General features: G+C 38.5%; 1 protein-coding gene across 2 annotated transcripts in view; it reads right to left on the bottom strand.

Annotated features, from left to right (window-relative positions):
* grik4 (glutamate receptor, ionotropic, kainate 4) overlaps nucleotides 1-20,938 on the bottom strand; it is a 1,090,788-nt gene that overhangs the window by 101,857 nt on the left and 967,993 nt on the right. For both annotated transcript variants that reach the window (XM_062060216.1, XM_062060217.1), the window contains one exon: nucleotides 2,169-2,372. In XM_062060216.1, coding sequence (XP_061916200.1) covers nucleotides 2,169-2,372 — 204 coding nt within the window. The remainder of the gene's footprint in view (nucleotides 1-2,168; nucleotides 2,373-20,938) is intronic.

Raw genomic sequence — 20,938 nt, 5'->3', positions numbered from 1 at the left:
ATATATATATATATATATATATATACATATATATATATATATATATATATACAGTATATAGCTGTAATTCACTCTGAATCCGGGAACATATCCTTCACGGTTTTGTTGAAAACATCCGCAAATGAGAACGGGATGATGTTTGTAGCTATCAGCATAGCCATCCTTGTCTCGGCATAAATTACACCCTCGGGTCTCCATTTTGCAAGGTGGCCCATAATACTGGGCTGTGACCGGTACTGCGTTGCCGCAGCCTTGTGCTTCTCTGACCGTTCGTGAGTGATTACCGTAATTTCCGGACTATAAGCCGCTACTTTTTCCCCTCGTTCTGGTCCCTGCGGCTTATACAAGGGTGCGGCTTATTTACGGCCTGTTCTTCTCCGACACTGACGAAGAGGATTTCGGTGGTTTTAGTACGCAGGAGGAAGACGATGACACAATGATTAAAGACTGACTTTTCATATACCGGTAGGCTGGTTATTTTGATAACGTACAGGTGAGCACTTTGTATTACTTTGCACCGTTGTATTATTTGTACTCTGCACGAATGCTGTTCGCCATGTCAAAGATGTGAAAGTTTGATTGAATGATTGAAAGATTTATTGTTAATAAATGGGACGCTTTGCGTTCCCAAACAGTCATCTCTGTCCCGACAATCCCCTCCGTGGTAGCAGGAACCCCTATATACTACGGTAATTACACATCAAAACCCTGCGGCTTATAGTCGGGTGCGGCTTATATATGGAGCAATCTGTATGTTCCCCTAAATTTAGCTGGTGCGGCTTATAGTCAGGTGCGGCTTATAGTCCGGAAATTACGGTATATCCGTTCGGCCACCGTGTTCAATGGAGAAGTCTGATTTACGAAATTTGCAGGCAGCATACCCCTTCTCCTTCGAGCTGTACTGGATGAACTGAAATTCTTTTTTCCAATCATTTTGGAACTTGCAAGCGTACTTCTTCTTCTTACTCGTCATCGCCATGTCTCTTCTTCTGCTTCGTCGTCTTCTTCTGTGCTTGACTTCGAGGTGTAACCGCTATTATTGTCGGGCCGGAAACGGCGCCCAGTGAAGGATGGTGTAGCAATATTGTTGTCCGGGTGGAAATCGGGAGAAATTCGTGAGAATGGTTGCCTCGGGAGATTTTCGGGAGGGGCACTGAAATTCGGGACTCTCCCGGGAAAATCGTGAGGGTTGGCAAGTATGGCATATGGTGAATGTGCATATTCATCTTGGAGAAAGCAAACCACCAAGTTGAATTAAATAGTGGTATTTCAGTTTGAGCACATAATAAGATAAGGCCCCTTAGTTTGATATTCGCAGGTGGATTGGATCACTTCTCGTAGCAAAGAGGCCCCACCGCTTCTGCTCACTGCTCCCCTCACCTCCCAGGGGGTGATCAAGGGTGATGGGTCAAATGCAGAGAATAATTTCGCCACACCTAGTGTGTGTGCGACAATCATGGGTACTTTAACTTAACTTTAACTAATTGGGGGTTTGGAATGCAAAAGTGATAGCCCTATCCATGAGAAGAGACTACCTGTCAAGCTCAACGGCACCATTTAAGTTATGACTTAAAGCAGTTGTTTTCCAGACACTTACACACAAACATCTCCTTTTATGGTCAGGGTGTGCTCTCCTGACTTAGCACACACACACACAGACCCGAAGGAGGAATATAAAACTGATGGTTTGGCTTCTCCAATTTAGGAGTCCTTCATTTTTTCACCTAGGCTCCTGCGGGTCTGCCTAATTTTTTTGGACTTGACCTCCTCCAGGTACTGCAGTCCTGTATAATGACGCTCGCTTGTAGTGAAGCAACTTTCTGCCCCGGGAGTGGGTGACAAGACCAGAAATACACACCAGTAGCTTTTATGGACGCTATACATACATGGGTCTAAAGATAGCTAAGCTACTGAAAACAGTATTGCTTCAAAAAGCAGCTAAGCTACCGCTAGGCTACTTGGAAATGTAGTTAAGCTATGTAGCTCGTTACCACCCATCACATCCTAAAAGGTACATTAATATACTCCCCCCCCCCCTAAGATTAATTATATTTGAATGTAAAGTATGCGCCCTAAGGATGTACTCAGTTATGCCGTGTCGCCATGTATATTTGACACGATAAATACGTTAGTTTTACATCACACAACACCTGCGTGTGTTTACATACCCTCGAAATGAGCTCTCCAACCATGCCGGCCCACGTTCCGTTAGCTCCAGGGACACCATACAGGCCATCTCCCACCAGCCGGATGCGATACTTGAACTTCAATATGTCTGCCAGCTCCTTCAGCATGTCCACACAGAAGCCTTCATAGCGCTCATTTCCCTCCAGGTCCTGGTGATTGGGCCGGAGCATCACATAGGGGTTCTCCTAAATGACATAACACAAATTCATGTCAGACCTTACGCAACTTCTGGAATGAATATTGATATGTTTTATTGGACAAAAAAGACAAAATTTGTATTTCTATTTACGGAGACCTATTAGGATTTTAATGTGCCATTAAAACTTCCTTGTGGTCCATTTAATATGTTAACTATGCTTTGGTGTAAATTTGGTGTTTATTTTGCTCCACAGTTACTTGTATAACCCTTTTTTTGGGTCTGCCTGCCATAATGTTGTCCCGATACCAATATTTTGGTACCGATACCTGTACCAAAATGTGTTTCGCTACTTTTCGGTACTTTTCTAAATAAAGGAGACCACAAAAAAATTGCACTATTGCCTTTATTTTAATAAACAATCTTAGGGTGTATTAAACATACAGGTATGATTATTATTGCAAGATTGTCCTTAAATAAAATAGTGAACATACAAGACAACTTGTCTTTTAGTAGTAAGTCAACAAACAAAGACTCCTAATTTAGCTGCTGACGTATGCAGTAACATATTATATAATTTTCCAGTCTAATATTTTGTCAGCATTATTAAGGACAAGTGGTAGAAAATGAACTATTAATCTACTTGTTCATTTACTGTTAATATCTACTTACTTTCTCTTTTCACATGTTCTATCTACACTTCTGTTAAAATGTAATAATCACTTATTCTTCTGTTGTTTGATAATTTATAGTTGTGGATGATACCACAAATGTAGGTATCAATCCGATACCAGACCGGTACTTTTAAAGGCTTACTGAAACCCACTACTACCGACCACGCAGTCTGATAGTTTATATATCAATGATGAAATCTTAACATTGAAACACATGCCAATACGGCCGGGTTAACTTATAAAGTGCAATTTTAAAATTCCCGCCACACTTCCGGTTGAAAAACTCCTTTGGATATGATTTATGCGTGTGACGTCACAAAATCCACGGAAGTGGTTGTACCCCATCTGACCCGATATAAAAACCTCTTGTTTTCTTCGACAAAATGCCACAGTATTCTGGACATCTGTGTTGGTGAATCTTTTGCAATTTGTTTAATGAACAATGGAGGCTGCAAAGAAGAAAGTTGTAGGTGGGATCGGTGTATTAGCGGCTAAGTACAATACTTACAGCAACACAACAAGGACTACTTACTACGCCTAACCGATGCTTGCCGCCAAACCCACGGATGAAGTCCTTCGTCGCGCCGTCGATCGCTGGAATGCAGGTGAGCACGGCTGTTGATGAGCAGATGAGGGCTGGCTGGCATAGGTGGAGCGCTAATGTTTTTATCATAGTTCTGTGAGGTCCGGTTGCTAAGTTGCTAAATTAGCCTTAGCGTCGTTAGCAACAGCATTGTTAAGCCTTACCAGGCTGAGAATTTTTAACCGTGTAGTTACATGTACATGGTTTAATAGTATTGTTGATCTTCTGTCTATCCTTCCAGTCAGGGGTCTATTTATTTTGTTTCTATCTGCATTTGAGAACGATGCTATCCCGTTAGCTCAGTAGCTAAGTGTGTCACCGATGTATTGTCGTGGAGATAAAAGTCACTTTAAATGTCCATTTCGCGTGCTCGACTCTCATTTTCAAGAGGATATAGTATCCGATGTGGTTTAAAATACAAATCCGTGATCCACAATAGAAAAAGGAGAGAGTGTGGAATCCAATGAGCCAGCTTGTACCTAAGTTACTGTCAGAGCGAAAAAAGATACGTCCATCACTGCCTCTCAAGTCCTTCACTGTAACGTTCCTCATCTACGAATCTTTCATCCTCGCTCAAATTAATGGGGTAATCGTCGCTTTGTCGCTCCGAATCTCTCTCGCTCCATTGTAAACAACGGGGAATAGTGAGGAATACTAGCTCCTGTGACGTCACGCTACTTCCGGTACAGGCAAGGCTTTTTTTATCAGTGAGCAAAAGTTGCAAACTTTATCGTCGATTTTCTCTACTAAATCCTTTCAGCAAAAATATGGCAATATCGCGAAATGATCAAGTATGACACATAGAATGGATCTGCTATTCCCGTTTGAATAAAAAAAATTAATTTCAGTAGGACTTTAAGAGGCGGTATAGCAGTGGTCCTAACCACCGGGCCGCGGCCCGGTAACGGTCCGCGGCCCGGTAACGGTCCGTGGATCGATTGGTACCGGGCCGCACAAGAAATAAAAAATTAAAATATATATATATATATATATATATATATATATATATATATATATATATATATATATATATATATATATATATATATATATATATATATATATATTATTATTATTATTATTATTTCTTTTTTAAAATTAAATCAACATAAAAAACACAAGATACACTTACAATTAGTGCACCAACCCAAAAAACCTCCCTCCCCCATTTACACTCATTCACACTCATTCGCACAAAAGGGTTGTTTCTTTCTGTTATTAATATTTCTGGTTCCTACATTATATATCAATATAGATCAATACAATATGCAGGGATACAGTCCGTAAGCACACATGATTGTATTTCTTTATGACAAAAAAAATATTAAAAAAAAAATAAATAAATTGGGACAAATTTTCAAACGTTGACCGGTTCGCTGTTACAAAAAGGTTGGGGACCACTGCGGTATAGTACTGAATATGATTCATTAGTATCGCGGTACCGATAAACCATACAACCCTAGTCTGCAAAATGCTTGGATTTGGGGGCGTTCCCGGATCTAAAGTATCAATATTTATCTTTTGAAAATGTACACTGTTTAAATATATATCTTTGAAATCATCATCACTATTCTTTTTCCAGACACATTCGCAAATAAACAAATACGATATACAGTCGTGGTCAAAAGTTTACATACACTTGTAAAGAACATAATGTCATGGCTGTCTTGAGTTTCCAATACTTTCTGCAACTCTTATTTTTGTGTGATAGAGTGATTGGAGCACATACACAAAAAACATTCATGAAGTTTGGTTCTTTTATGAATTTATTATGGGTCTACTGAAAATGTGAGCAAATCTGCTGGGTCAAAAGTATACATACAGCAATGTTAATATTTGCTTACATGTCCCTTGGCAAGTTTCACTGCATGTATGTATATTTGTACAATGCATGTGTGTGTGGATGTATGTATGTACGTATGTGCATATGAATGTACATACTGTATGTATGCATGTATAAATGTATGTCTGTGTGTATGTACGGTTTTTGTATGTATGTGCGTATGTATGTATGTACAATTGTCACTGAAGGCATCAAAATTATGAATGAACACATGAATAAGCGGTAGAAAATGGATGGATGGACATGTGGAGTTATGTACTTAACAAAAAACGGTGAAATAACTGAAAACATGTTTTATATTCTAGTTTCTTCAAAATAGCCACCCTTTGCTCTGATTACTGCTTTGCACACTCTTGGCATTCTCTCGATGAGCTTCAAGTGGTAGTCACCTGAAAGGGTTTTTACTTCACAGGTGTCATAGTTTTGATGCCTTCAGTGACAATCTACAATGTAAATAGTCATGAAAATAAAGAAAAATAAAGAAAACGCATTGAAATGAGAAGGTGTGTCCAAACTTTTGGTCTGTACTGTATGTATGTATGTATGTATGTATGTATGTATGTACATTTGTATGTATGTATTAATAAAAATTATTTAAATGTACCCGGCCAAAAAATTAGGTACACTGGCACACTCTCCGATTGATTCACACTCTGCGTATAAAAATCTGTTTTCAGCAGCATTTATGTCACACGTCTGTGTTATTATGCACAAGATTGTATGAAAATGTGTTTATATTAGCCTGAAGCAGAGGGGAAGGAGCACCTTCCCATCTGGCTGAGAGCTTTACCTAATGTCTAAATAAGTGCTTCTACCTTGCACTGACATTACGACGCAGCCAGACTGTAAAACCTGCAACTAAAAGGCATCCAAAACTGCTTGCAAGCTCAAGTCAAAATGCTAAAGTATCCAACATTGTACCAGCATTTCTAAGTCAGAAAAGATCATAAATCCGCTTTTAATCAAGTTTTCATAACAAAAGCTGCAGCTAACAAAAATAGCTTCATAACGCTTTCTGGTGAGACAAGTTTTAGTGCAAAAAGTGATTAAGACTCGTACATGTATTGCTTAAGGTCAGGGGTCTCAAACTCATTTTAGCTCAGGGGCCGCATGGATGAAAATCTGTGCACACGCGGGCCGGACTATTAAAATCATGGCATTAAAACTAAAAAAAATAAAGACAACTTCAGATGGTTTTGTTTGTCTTACTTTGGCCAAAAATAGAGCAAACACATTCTGAAAATATTACATTAAAAATATAGAAAAAAATACCGGCAGCGGTAAAGTTTAGATCCATGAAGGAAAGAAGAAAGTGAATGAATGTTTATAACTGTATAAATTTACGGTAACCCTTTAGTATGGGGAACATTAATTAGTTTCTTATTAACATGCAAACTAGTAACATATTGGCTCTTAATTAGTCATTATTGAGTACTTATTAATGCCTTATTCTGCATTACCTTATTATACAACCAGTAAGCCGGTAACACTTTAGTATGAGGAACATATTCACCATTACTAATCCTAACCCTCTAACCCATCGGTGTCAAACTATGGCCCGCGGGCCAAATTTGACCCGTGTAATTTCACTTGGCCCTTGAGGCGATATCAAATTAACACTAGAGCTGGCCCGGCGATTATATACAGCGGCGGTGCCGCGGTAACACCGCATTGACCGCTAACTGTCATACTTGCCAACCCTCCCGGGAGACTCCCAAATTTCAGTGCCCCTCCCGAAAATCGTCACGTTCGCTTTTCGTCCAGTACAACCAGTGCTGGCCCAGTCACATAATATGTGCGGCTTCTGCACGCACACACAAGTGAATGCAAAGCATACTTGATCAACAGCGATACACGTTACACTGAGGGTGACCGTATAAACAACTTTAACCCTGTTAGAAATATACGCCACACTTTGAATCCACACCAAACAAGAATGACAAACGGAGAACATCCGCACCGTAACACAACATAAACACAACAGAACAAATACCCAGAATCCTTTGCAGCACTAACTCTTCCGGGACGCTACAAGGTGAGTGTGTGTGGGGGGGGGGGTTTGGTAGTAGCGGGGGTGTATTTTGTAGCGTCCCGGAAGAGTTAGTACTGCACAGGGTTCTGGGTATTTGTTCTGTTGTGTTTATGTTGTGTTACGGTGCGGATGTTCTCCCGAAATGTGTTTGTCATTCTTGTTTAGTGTGGGTTCACAGTGTGGCGTATATTTCTAACAGTGTTAAAGTTGTTTAATCGCCACACTCAGTGTAACGTGTATCGCTGTTGAGCAAGTGTGCGTTGCATTCACGTGTGTGTGCGTACAGAAGCCGCACATTTCTTGTGACTGGGCCGGCACGTTGTTAGAATGGATGAAAAGCGGACGTGACGACAGCTCGTAGAAGACGTTAAAGGCAGTGCCTTTAAGGCACTCCCCCAAGACCGTGGTCCGGGTGGACTACAAGATATAATGACTGATGAACACCTTCGTTCGATAATGAAGGTTGCCTCAGCTCAAAGCCTGAGCCCCGACATTAATGAACTAGCATCCAAGAAAAGATGGCAGGTATCTGGCTTGGGCACATCAGATTAGATCAGTGTGTTGCAAACTGAGCAGTTTAAAGTCCTGAATGGTTGGTTTATTCATTGTTATTTTATTTTCAAATTTATTAGCCTGTGGAAAAAGTTAATGTTGATATTTACCTCAGAAGGCTGCAAATAGAAAAGAGCCATTCAATTATTATTTAAATTGTATTTGATATGCCATTGATATTTTTTAATTATTATTATTATTGTTTTAAACTCGATTTTGCATATCACTATAATGTTTTATAAGCCTTGCTTGTTTAATATTCAATGCAAAACTTGTTTGGGTCCCCATTAAAAGGTTAATTTGATCAACCTTGGCCTGCAGCTTTGTTTAGTTTTAAATTTTGTCCCACTCTGTATTTGAGTTTGACACCCCTGCTCTAACCCTAACCAAATGACTCTAAATTAAGTCTTTGTTACTTAGAATATGTTCCCCATACTAAAGTGTTACCAAATTTACATATGCATAAACATTTGTTTTCTTTTGTTTTATTTTTTTAAATGAATTATGTAACTTTTATGACAACCTTTTTCCAAAACACAATATAGAGTGTGAGATATAACAGGATAATGCATACATTTATCATTTGTCTTCAAAAAATGTACTGTGGGACCCCGTTTTTTGACTTGATGGGGTCCCTAGCGCCAACATTATTGGAGTATTGGTGCGTGCAAAACAGCAGCAGGCGGCTGTGGCCTGCGGGCCGCTTCTAATACAAATATCATTTCAAATATAATTCATAGGCTTGAGATGGACTTCTTCTGGTTGCAAATGTAAAAGTATCTCTTTTTACGGTGCAGTAAACTTCACAAGCACTAAACAAGCATCTTTTACAGTCAGCAGGAATGGATAAAACAGTCTATATTGTCTGTAAAAGGTGAAAGTTGAAGTTGAAACGAGGCATACGCACTTGAAAGAGCACAGTCAGGGAATAACAGGTCTTATTTAGTTGTTGATGTTGGGGGAGTTTACGAGCGCAGGAGCCTCGCCGCACTATTTTTTCAAATAACACAACTGTCAGGTAGCACTTTGACTCCGTTGCACCGTTTACACACTCAGCTCGTGAAAGACAAGCAAAAATGCATCAGAGGCCACTGTTTTGCTGACTTGGCCGCATTTTACAGATACTATTTATCTTGGTTTTGTCTCATTTGTCAATGCTGTCCAAGGACATGTTGCAATACGTGAAAACACGCAGTAAACGTATGCTTTTACGTGTACAAGTGTTGTTCCTTGTGCACGCTGGACTCCGGGAGACGGAGTTTACAGAAAATAAAATGCACATGGCGATTAAACTGAATATCTAGAGCATTAATTCCCAGCCAGAAAATTATAATGCAACAAATAATGAATCTTTGTTAACTATACCAGAAATAGAACAATCAAAAACTCGTCCAATTGAGGGCTGATTGATAATTAAACAGAGCTGGGTTACATGTAAGATACAAAATGTGCATGATAATCCAATAATGATTATTTAAGCTTTTTGTGGCCCCAGTTAATCTTTCGTGTTTACTTTATATTATATTTATTATTATATATAAACTTACTAGTTATTATTAGACACCCCTCCCTAAACCTAATGTCACTGCCCCACATGCACACTCAGTATTTTTACATGAACTAAACATTTTTATCAATTATAGACTCAATTTGGTTGGAACTAGCTTTTAAAGGCCTACTGAAATGAAATTGTTTTATTTAAACGGGGATAGCAGATCCATTCTATGTGTCATACTTGATCATTTCGCGATATTGCCATATTTTTGCTGAAAGGATTCAGTAGAGAACATCGACGATAAACTTCGCAACTTTTGGTCGCTGATAAAAAAAGCCTTGCCTGTACCGGGAGTAGCGTGACGTCACAGGTTGAAAGGCTCCTCACATTTCCCAATTCTTTACACCAGCAGCGAGAGTGATTCGGACCGAGAAAGCGACGATTACCCCATTAATTTGAGCCAGGATGAAAGATTCGTGGATGAGGAACGTGAGAGTGAATGACTAGAGTGCAGTGCAGGACGTATCTTTTTTCGTAACTTAGGTAAAAGGGCTCATTGGATTCCACACTTTCTCCTTTTTCTATTGTGGATCACGGATTTGTATTTTAAACCACCTTGGATACTATATCCTCTTGAAAATGAGAGTCGAGAACGCGAAATGGACATTCACAGTGACTTTTATCTCCACAACAATACATCGGTGAAGCACTTTAGCTACGGAGCTAACGTGATAGCATCATGCTTAAATGCAGATAGAAACAAAAGAAATAAGCCCCTGACTGGAAGGATAGACAGAAGATTTCATTCATTTTTATTTTTTTTTTCCATTTATTTATTTATTTCAGGCAATGACAAAAACGTACAAGTTGACAAAAACATAATAATATAAATTAATATAGTGCATTATTGTCCAGTTTTGCCTTAAAGGGAGTGGGAAGAAGAGAACTTATTTAATCCCACCCCCAGTTCTCCATTCAGTGATTATTCACATGAGTTTCACTCTCACTTTGTTCAAGAATTATAATACAGATGTTGTATCATAGTGGCATTACCACAGGTAACAATAATTATTACACTGTAACAATCATTTGTATCAACAATGTAGGAATAATGAATATACTAACAATGGTAATAGACATCATAGCAATAATGGTAATAGACAACATAGCAATAATGGTAATAGACAACATAGCAATAATGGTAAGGAAACATTGAGCACATGTTAACACTTTGAGACAGAGTACAACAGCAGGTCAAATTAAAGACCCTCATCTCTATATTTGAACCAGACCCCATGTTTGTATAATAGTTTGAATCGTTTAATAGTTTGGCATTGCTTGTGTTGTAAGTCCAGTTTGTTCCATAGTTTTACTCCGCATACAGACACACAAAAACGTTTACGAGTGGTTTGAGCTCTCGGCAATAAGAAATATCCAAAGCCTCTCAAGTTATGAGCTTGCACTCGTCTTATAAAACAACGTTGTAGATTAGGTGGCAATAATTTGTTAAAAGCTTTATATAAGATTATTAATGTATTATATTTAACAAGGTCATCAAATTTGAGCAACTTTGATTGCATAAACAGATTATGAGTATGTTCTAAATAACCAACGTTGTGAATGATCCGCACTGCTCTTTTCTGTAATATGATCAGAGGATGAATGGTGTTGTGGTAAGTATTCCCCCATACTTCAACACAGTATGTAAGGTATGGGAGTACCAAGGTGCAGTATAGAGTACGGAGTGCATTTTCATTGAGGTACAGTTTTGCTTTGTTTATAATTGAGAGGCTTTTGGAGATTTTTGTTTTAATGTGTCTGACATGAGGTTTCCATGATAGTTTACTATCAATTATTACTCCCAAAAATGTATTCTCATTTACGATTTCAATTTGGGTACCATCAATACTTATTTTCTGTTCAGACGTTATGTTGCGATTTCCAAACATTACTATCTTAGTTTTATTTATATTCAAAGATAATTTATTTGTGTCCATCCATTTTTTTACTATGCTTAGTTCTGTGTTTTCTGTATTTATGAGCTCATTGTAGTCATCACTACTGTAGAATAAATTTGTGTCGTCTGCAAAAAGTATACATTTCAGTATTTTGGATGTATTAAACATATCATTAATATATACATTAAACAGTTTTGGCCCCAACACGGACCCTTGGGGGACACCACAATCAATGCCAAGAGTATCAGATAAAAATTGACCCATTTTAACAAACTGTACCCTCCCTGTTAAATAACTTTTTAACCAGTCACCAGGCAGCCCCCTAATTCCATACCTTCCCATTTTATCTAGTAGAATTGAATGATTAATGGTATTAAAGGCTTTCTTTAGGTCAATAAAAATACCAACTGCATATCTTTTATGCTCCAGTGCATTAGTAATTTCTTCAATAGCTTCAGTTATTGCCATTGAAGTTGTTCTTTTGGACCTAAAGCCATACTGACCGTCATTGATTATATGATGCTTCTCAAGAAAAGATTCAAGTCGAGAGTTAAATAGTTTCTCTAAGATTTTTGAGAACTGATGCAAAAGAGAGATTGGTCTGTAATTGGTGAAAGCGTGTTTGCTGTCACTTTTGAAGAGCAGAGTTACCTTAGAGATTTTCATTAGACTTGGAAAGCAGCCAGTCTGGAATGATAGGTTACATATGTAAGTTAATGGTTTTACAATATTCAGGATAACCTTTTGAACCAATATCATGTTGATATCATGGCAGTCAGTGGAGCACTTACTTTTACACTTCCGCACAATGTTTGTCACTTCCTGCTCATTTGTAGCTGAGAGGAAGAATGACGAAGAATTCTGTTCAACAGTTGATTTTGTAACTCTAATGTCTGGGATATCAACAGCCAATTTAGGACCAACATTTACAAAAAAACTATAGAACTTGTTTACTACATTAGTCATATTATAATCTTCACCGTTTTCATCAATAAAGTAGTCAGGATATGTCAACTTGGAATATCCTTGTTTTATTAGACTATTCAAAACTTCCCAAGTTCTTTTTATATTATTTTTGTTTTCATATAGTTTTTTTGATAATATAACCGTTTGCTTGTTCTTATAATATCAGTTAATTTATTTTTATACTTCTTGTATCGTTGTTCGACTTCTTTTGTTTTTATTTTGAAGAAAAGTTTGTAGAGATTGTTTTTCTTTTTACAGACATTAATTATCCCTTTTGTGATCCAAGGGCTATTTTTATTTTTTCCTTTTATAAAATATTCTTTTACGGGGCAATGTTTATTATGCAGGGAAGTAAAGATGTCTAAAAAAGTACAATAACCACTGTCCACATTAGGTTCTCTGTATACTGACGTCCAATCCTGAACTGCCAAACTATTGTTTAGGGCACAGATTGTTTCCTCAGTTGTTATTCGTTTAGAGATTTTTGCCATAGTGTCTTTGGTTTTCTTGAGATGACAGTCATATAAAGTAAAAACAGTTAAATGGTCAGTGATGTCACATATAAATATGCCACAGGTGACTTGATTTCCCATAAAGTTTGTAAAAATGTTGTCGATGATTGTGGCACTATGTGTTGTTATTCTGCTTGGTTTGGTTATGAAATGAAATGAAATGAAATAAGTTTATTTCGGTCATATAATCAACCATTAACCATTTTGTGTGACAGTGCAGTACAAATTATACATATATAACAATCATACACATTTACACACAAAAATAAAATAAAAGAAAAAGCATGACCGAAAAAGGAATAGGCTGAAGCCAAGGCTTATATTTGCCTATCCTATACCTTCACTGAAAATAAGATTACCTGGAACATCAACATTAAAAAGAAAAAAAAAATCAATGGGATGAAAGTAATCGTTGCTATATTTTATAATTTTCAATTATTTCACCGTTATGGTTGGATATAGAGACAAGCTGTACATAGTGTCAATGAAGTCATCAACATGTTTTTGCTTGGTTGAGTTTAACAAATCAATGTTAAAATCACCACAGATAAATATGTTTCTTTGGTTCACTGAGGAAAATAATTTACCCATCCACTCATTGAAAGTTTCTATGCTTGAACCAGGTGCCCGATATACACAGCTCATGAAGATATTTGTCTTTTTGTCATTTAGGATTTCCACTGTTAAACATTCAAATAATCCATCGACTGCTATGGTCATGTTTCTTAAAACTTTAAATGGAACAGATTTATGAATGTACAATGCGACCCCTCCTCCTATTTTATTTATTCTGTTTATGTATGTTAATTCATAGTCATTCAGACTAAAATCAATACATTTATCATTGTTGAACCAGGTTTCAGTGATTGCAACAATGGTAAATGGATGACTAAATTCTTTCAAGTAATCCTTGATAGCCTCAAAGTTAGTGTACATGCTTCGACTATTGAAATGTATTATAGATGGACTATCTTCTGATTTTACACTGTTTTCATATTGTTCGCGGGTAAAATAGTTACAGTTTTTAACAATCGCAGAGAAAAAATTATTATCAGGGTCTACGTCCATATCAGTCTCTGTTGTGGTGTGCTCTTGATACTCACACATGTCCAGTTCTTTTTGTTGATGTTGGAGGATCTTCTGTAACATGTCCATATTAATACTTGGTGTGGTCTGTGTTCTTGGTGTGGGTAGCATTGAGATGATGTAAAGGTCACAAGCTACATTGATACCAAGTACTGCATCAATGTCAATACTTATCAAGATCTTCTATTTTCCTTATCACCAAGATTTTTGCTTCCTCCGGCGTCCCATTTAGTTGGATGAAGATCTTACAGTTCGTTACCCAGGTTTGTTGAATCTTGCTTTGCCTTTGCCTTGCGATGTCAGCATTTTTCTTGGTCAAGTGTTCATTGATGAAAACATCTGTTCCTTTGAGTTTGCGTCCTTGCCTTAATAGTGCGATCTTCTTCTTTCTGTTTGCGAATCTCATGATGACAGCGGGTGGTCTCTGGTTCCTCATGGGCAGTGGGTGACAAGCCTCGATGTGCTCCAGGTCCATCTCTATTCCCCTGCTTTGCAGATAGGAGGCCACCTGCTGCTCCACCGACTGTGCCTCCTGCACGCTGGGCTCCCCGCTGTCCACGGCCACCGCACGTGCGTAGTTGCGTGGCTTGATCTTGATCCCGGTGATGACCACATCATTCATTCGGGAGTATTGCTCCAGCTCGTCCACTCGCTGCTCCAGGTCCACAATGCGCCGGTCTTTTTCCACGTTCTGGAGGCGTAGTTGCTTCACCTCCTCCAGCAGGCCCAAAAGCTGCTCCTGGTGCTCCCTTACCGCAGTCACATCGCCGCACAGGGAAAGGAGTGTGAGCCTCATCTCCTCGAACTCCTCCCATGTGGGGCTTTTCCTCGGTGCAGGCATCACGGTCTATCTGCCGACGCATCCAGCAACAGAAGGAAAAATCCACCTCCGTATCTCAGGCCGGTAATGCTAGCCGGCTCCGGTGTGCTAGCTCGCAGCACCGATCGACACAAAGCTACAAAGTGTCACGGCACAGTGACACAGCGAAGCCAAAAAAGCACAAAAAGTACAAAAAAGTACAAAAAAAGTACAAAAAGTTGTACTAGCTTTGCACAAGGTAATTGCCAAACTCGACAGCCCCACTTCGAAAACAGCCAGACGCGCGCAAACTCCAAACCGGAAGTGACGATGATCAACAATACTACTATCAGGAGATACCGAACTAAACACTGGACCTGTAACTACACAGTTAATGCTGTGCCGCCTGTCGAAGCCTAGCAATGCTGTTGCTGACGACGCCATTGAAGCTAACTTAGCTACGGGACCTCGACAGAGCTATGCTAAAAACATTAACTCTCCGCCTACGCCAGCCCTCATCTGCTCATCAACACCCGTGCTCACCTGCGTTCCAGCAATCGACGGCGCGACGAAGGACTTCACCCGATCATCGATGCGGTCGGTGGCTTGCGTCGGATAGCGCGTCTGCTATCCTCAAAGTCCTCCTGGTTGTGTTGCTGCAGCCAGCCGCTAATACACCGATCCCACCTACAGCTTTCTTCTTTGCAGTCTCCATTGTTCATTAAACAAATTGCAAAAGATTCACCAACACAGATGTCCAGAATACTGTGGAATTTTGCGATGAAAACAGCTGTTTGTATTGAGATACAATGTGTCCGAATACTTCCGCTTCAACCATTGACGTCACGCGCAAACGTCATCATACATAGACGTTTTCAACCGGAAGTTTCCCGGTAAATTTAAAATTGCACTTTATAAGTTAACCCGGCCGTATTGGCATGTGTTGCAATGTTAAGATTTCATCATTGATACATAAACTATCAGACTGTGTGGTCGGTAGTAGTGGGTTTCAGTAGGCCTTTAAAACACATGTATACAATGTATTTAGGTTTTTGACTTCTTAACGATACGATTAACATATCTAGATGAGCATATCCATATCCACGATTAGAAAGCCCACGGTATTTACATGTTGATGTCTTTGTTTCATCAATAATGTGTTTCATCACGCGATGGAACCAGTGGCGTCATTAGGCATGTGTAGGCAGCTAAAGCCTCCCTGAAATATTCTTAAATTCCAATATTTGGTGTTGCTTTGTTAAAAACAACTTTTTTCTCCCCCAAAGTGCAGACAAATGTCTAATAAAATAGCCTTGATTTGCATTTTGATCATTATATAACCTATAAACTGTCATTATTCACCTACCGTATTTTTCGGACTATAAGGCGCACTTAAAATCTTTTCAATTTCTCAAAACTCAACAGTGCGCCTTATAACTATAATCATTTTGGTTGTGCTTACCGACCTAGAAGCTATTTTATTTGGTACATCGTAAAATGATAAGTGTGACCAGTCACACATAAGAGATACGTGTAGACTGCAATATGATGGCAGTCACACAGGAGAGATACGTGTAGACTGCAATATCACTCAAGTAAACAACACCAAAATTGTTAATGTTCCATTGAAAATATAGAACATTACACACGGCGCTCAAAAATCTATCAAAATGTTTTAGTACAACTTTGGTAAGCTATAATGGATTGTACTTTGCTTTAACATACAAGTGTTATGGTGTGTGCATAAGGTAAGACATATTATCTGGCAGTTTTGTTTCGCAATATTATGCAAAACCAACTTTTCTTACCCTCTGGTACCTGCTGATCTGTATTTGAGATCTGCATAAGTCCTGAACATTTGCACGGGTATGCCTTTGTAGTCCATGCCGACGCCGTAGTCGATAAGCTTGGGATTTTTCTCTATTTTCTTCTTATGGGACATTCATCCTCCGCTGTTGCCATTTCTAATATAAAGTAGTGTAAATCCAATCCAATCCACTTTATTTATATAGCACATTTACACAACAAGAATGTTTCCAAAGTGCTGCACAGCCATGTTAAAAACAATATTAAAAACAATATTATGCTACACCAGTGACTGAATAAAAACAAAGAATAAATGAATAGAAAACCAATACAAAAACAATATGAAAAATAAATATGATTAAAAACGATTTTAAAGGGTAAAACCAATTAAAACAGTAAAATAGACATCAGAATTGATTAAAAAAAAACACAGAGGACAACAGAGGACAGAAGACCACACATCTCACGTAGTGTTAAAAGCCAAAGAATAAAAGTGGGTCTTAAGACGAGACTTAAAACACTCCACTGTGGAAGCAGTTTGAACATGGAGGGGCAGAGTGTTCCAGAGCTTAGGACAGAGAAGGCCCTGTCTCCCCTGGTTTTAAGTCTCGTCCTGGGCACCACGAGCTGGAGCTGGCTCTCGGACCTCAGAGCGCGCGCAGGAGCGTGAATTTGGATGAGGTCCGAGATATACTGAGGTGCCAGTCCATGTAAAATTTTAAAAACAAACAGCAAGGTTTTAAAATCAATTCTAAAATTAACAGGGAAAGTTCTTACTTACAGTATATCTGTCAGTAAACTCGCCATGAAAGCGCTAAAACATACCAGTGTAGGTAGTTTACATTATTCACCCAAGGAACTTCAGTTATTTGAGAGTTCCGGTCGGAAGGTTTTTCACGGGACACATTTCCGGCGTTGTTGTTGGACTAGTGAGCCACGGATGAGGAGATGCTGCTCTGTTATTTCATTGAAGTAAAGTCTGAATGTTATTAAAACAGTTAGCTCCATCTTTTGACACTTCTTCTACTCCCGTCCTTGCACGCTACACCGCTACAACAAAGATGACGGGGAGAAAACGCTGCCGAAGGTGAGCCACGTAAATAAGACCGCCCACAAAACGGCGCATCCGGAAGCGACTGTCAGAAAGCGGCTTGAAGATGATCTGTTTGGATTTTAGGAGGAAACGTAAAGACATTAGCAACATCTGGTAGGAAGCCCTCACAAGTAGGATTAGAGGATAGTGGTCGCAGGTCACCCAACTCAAACCGATCACAGGAAATAGGTTGCCTGACCGGCCCTAAGGCTAGAACAACAAAGAGCAACTGTCTTCATGTAAAAGTTATTTAAGGATAGTTGTCCAAGAAGACAGTAGAATAGTAATCAGGCCCGTACTTTTTCTCCTGGAAACTACAGTTCCAGTCTGAGGCTTGCTGAAACAAATAAAGCTTTTTGTTAGACAATTCCTCGTTGGCGTCTTCTTGGCTCATCACCCATCACACGACCAACAAATATACAACACTACAAATTAAAAAAATAAAGTAGTCGTTCTACAAGACATAACTATCGTCTTTTCCAAGAGTCAAATCAAGTCAGAATTGTCACAGAGGCCCGCTTGTGGGTATTGATGGACGACAAAGGTCGAAACGTGTGTTGCCGTTCAACAGCCGTTACGTATCTCGAATGGGCAGGACCGAGTTTATTTGCTTCTGCCCCTCTGCAAGGACAGAATAAACTTTTTGTTGTTCGCATTACAACAACTCCACTTATCCCGTGATTACGCGCCGATTTGCGAGATCTCATTAATGTTCTAATGCGGCGGTGGAGGTTGGCGGACCTCGGAGATATTCCGTGGCGCGCCGTTCAGCAGCGGTTACTCATCCAAAGTTAAACACAACTGTCCAATTCCAGCAGGCACAAGACATTAAAACAACGTTGAGAACTTGTTGAAATAGGACCTGACGTTGACCAACTCAAAGCTAACGCTGAAACAACATGCTTTTTGATGACGTTTAATCAATGTTGGGTCCTGACGTTGATTTGACCATTTAATTTTGTCATTTCTCAACTGATATTCTACAACACAAATATAACGTTGAAACAACATGCTTTTTGACAACGTTTATTAGGACGTGACGTTGATTTGACCATTGAAATTTTGTCATTTCCCAACCAACAACATGGATCCAATTTACAATTACAACTATTTAGCAACGTTGTTTCAAAGTATGTATGTATAATCAATGTTGCATCAATGTCTTGTGCCTGCTGGAATGCTGCCACAGAGAGATTAATTATATTTTTACTAGGGATGTCCGATAATAGCTTTTTGACGATATCCGATATTCCGATATTGACCAAACCCTTAATTACAGATACCGATATCAACCGATACCGATATCAACCGATACTGATATATACAGTCGTGGAATTAACACATTATTATGCCTAATTTGGACAACCAGGTATGGTGAAGATAAGGTCCTTTTTTAAAAAAATAAAATAAGAAAAACATTTTCTTGAATAAAAAAGAAAGTAAAACAATATACAAACAGTTACATAGAAACTAGTAATTAATGAAAATTAGAAAAATTAACTGTTAAAGGTTAGTACTATTAGTGGACCAGCAGCACGCACAATCATGTGTGCTTACGGACTGTATCCCTTGCAGACTGTATTGATATATATTGATATATAATGTAGGAACCAGAATATTAATAACAGAAAGAAACAACCCTTTTGTGTAAATGAGTGTAAATGGGGGAAGGATGTTTTTTGGGTTGGTGTACTAATTGTAAGTGTACCTTGTGTTTTTTATGTTGATTTAATTAAAACAATTAAATAAAAATTAAAATTAAAAAAAGATACCCATAATAAAAAAAACGATACCGATAATTTCCGATATTACATTTTAAAGCATTTATCGGCCGGTAATATCGGCAGGTCGATATTATCGGACATCTCTAATTTTTACCTATCTTCTATCACCTGGTTCCCAACATGTACATTTAAATGTACATAACTTAAAAAATAAATAATACAAAAAATACCTCCCTCTATCAAAATGTAAAAATAGAGATAAAAGGTATCATGAAATGACAAAAAGCTGACAAGTTTATATTAATAATGACAAAAAAACAGTATATATATATATATATATATATATATATATATATATATATATATATATATATATATATATATATATATATATATATATATATATATATATATATATATATATATATATACGTTAGGTCAGGAAAAAACACAGAGGCTATATCATCCCTACAAGTCTGTTTCACAGATTAATTCCTACTCAGTGGCCTAGTGGTTAGAGTGTCCGCCCTGAAATCGGTAGGTTGTGAGTTCAAACCCCGGCCGAGTCATACCAAAGACTATACAAATGGGACCCATTACCTCTCTATTGGCACTCAGCATCAAGGTTTGGAATTGGGGGTTGGATCACCAAAAATGATTCCCGGGTGCGGGCACCGCTGCTGCTCACTGCTCCCCTCACCTCCCAGGGGGTGAACAAGGGGGTGGGTCAAATACAGAGGAAAAATTTCACCACACCTAGTGTGTGTGTGACAATCATTGGTACTTTAACTTCCGCTCTACCCCGGTATTGAGCACTGTATAACGGATAAACCACAGAAACCGCCCAAAATAAAATAATGTTTACCTTGGTGCCCTAAAATATGAGCCCTCCTTTAAGGCAACACTTGCCTTGACCTTAAAAAGTTAAAATTCAAGGCCTGCCAATAATTGGTGCTGTGTGTGCATAGAGAAAGGTGAGCTTTGATGAGGTTGCAACGTCTGTGTTGGGTGAACAGTGAAGTGTTTGCCGCTACCAGGAGGAATGAACCATTTTGTAATTTTGCAAGGGGGTGTAGGTAATGTTACACATTCCTAATTTGATTACACAACTTATTATTGAACTTTGACAACAAACTTGATCTAATCTGAATTTCGATATGACATCGTATTTTACAATCACATGATCATGTGGCCCTAAACAATCATAGTGTTTATGCCACTGGCGGGCCCTGATGATTATGAAATGTTTAATCATTCTGAATAACAACCATACCCTGTTAATACAAACCCCGTTTCCATATGAGTTGGGAAATTGTGTTAGATGTAAATATAAACGGAATACAATGGTTTGCAAATCATTTTCAACCCATATTCAGTTGAATGCACTACAAAGACAACATATTTGATGTTCAAACTCATAAACATTATTTTTTTTGCAAATAATCATTAACTTTAGAATTTGATGCCAGCAACACGTGACAAAGAAGTTGGG

Source organism: Entelurus aequoreus, linkage group LG10, assembly GCF_033978785.1.
Source record: "Entelurus aequoreus isolate RoL-2023_Sb linkage group LG10, RoL_Eaeq_v1.1, whole genome shotgun sequence".
NCBI lineage: Eukaryota > Metazoa > Chordata > Actinopteri > Syngnathiformes > Syngnathidae > Entelurus > Entelurus aequoreus.
Note: the sequence above shows the minus strand (reverse complement) of the source record. Positions and strands in the feature narration are given on the sequence as shown.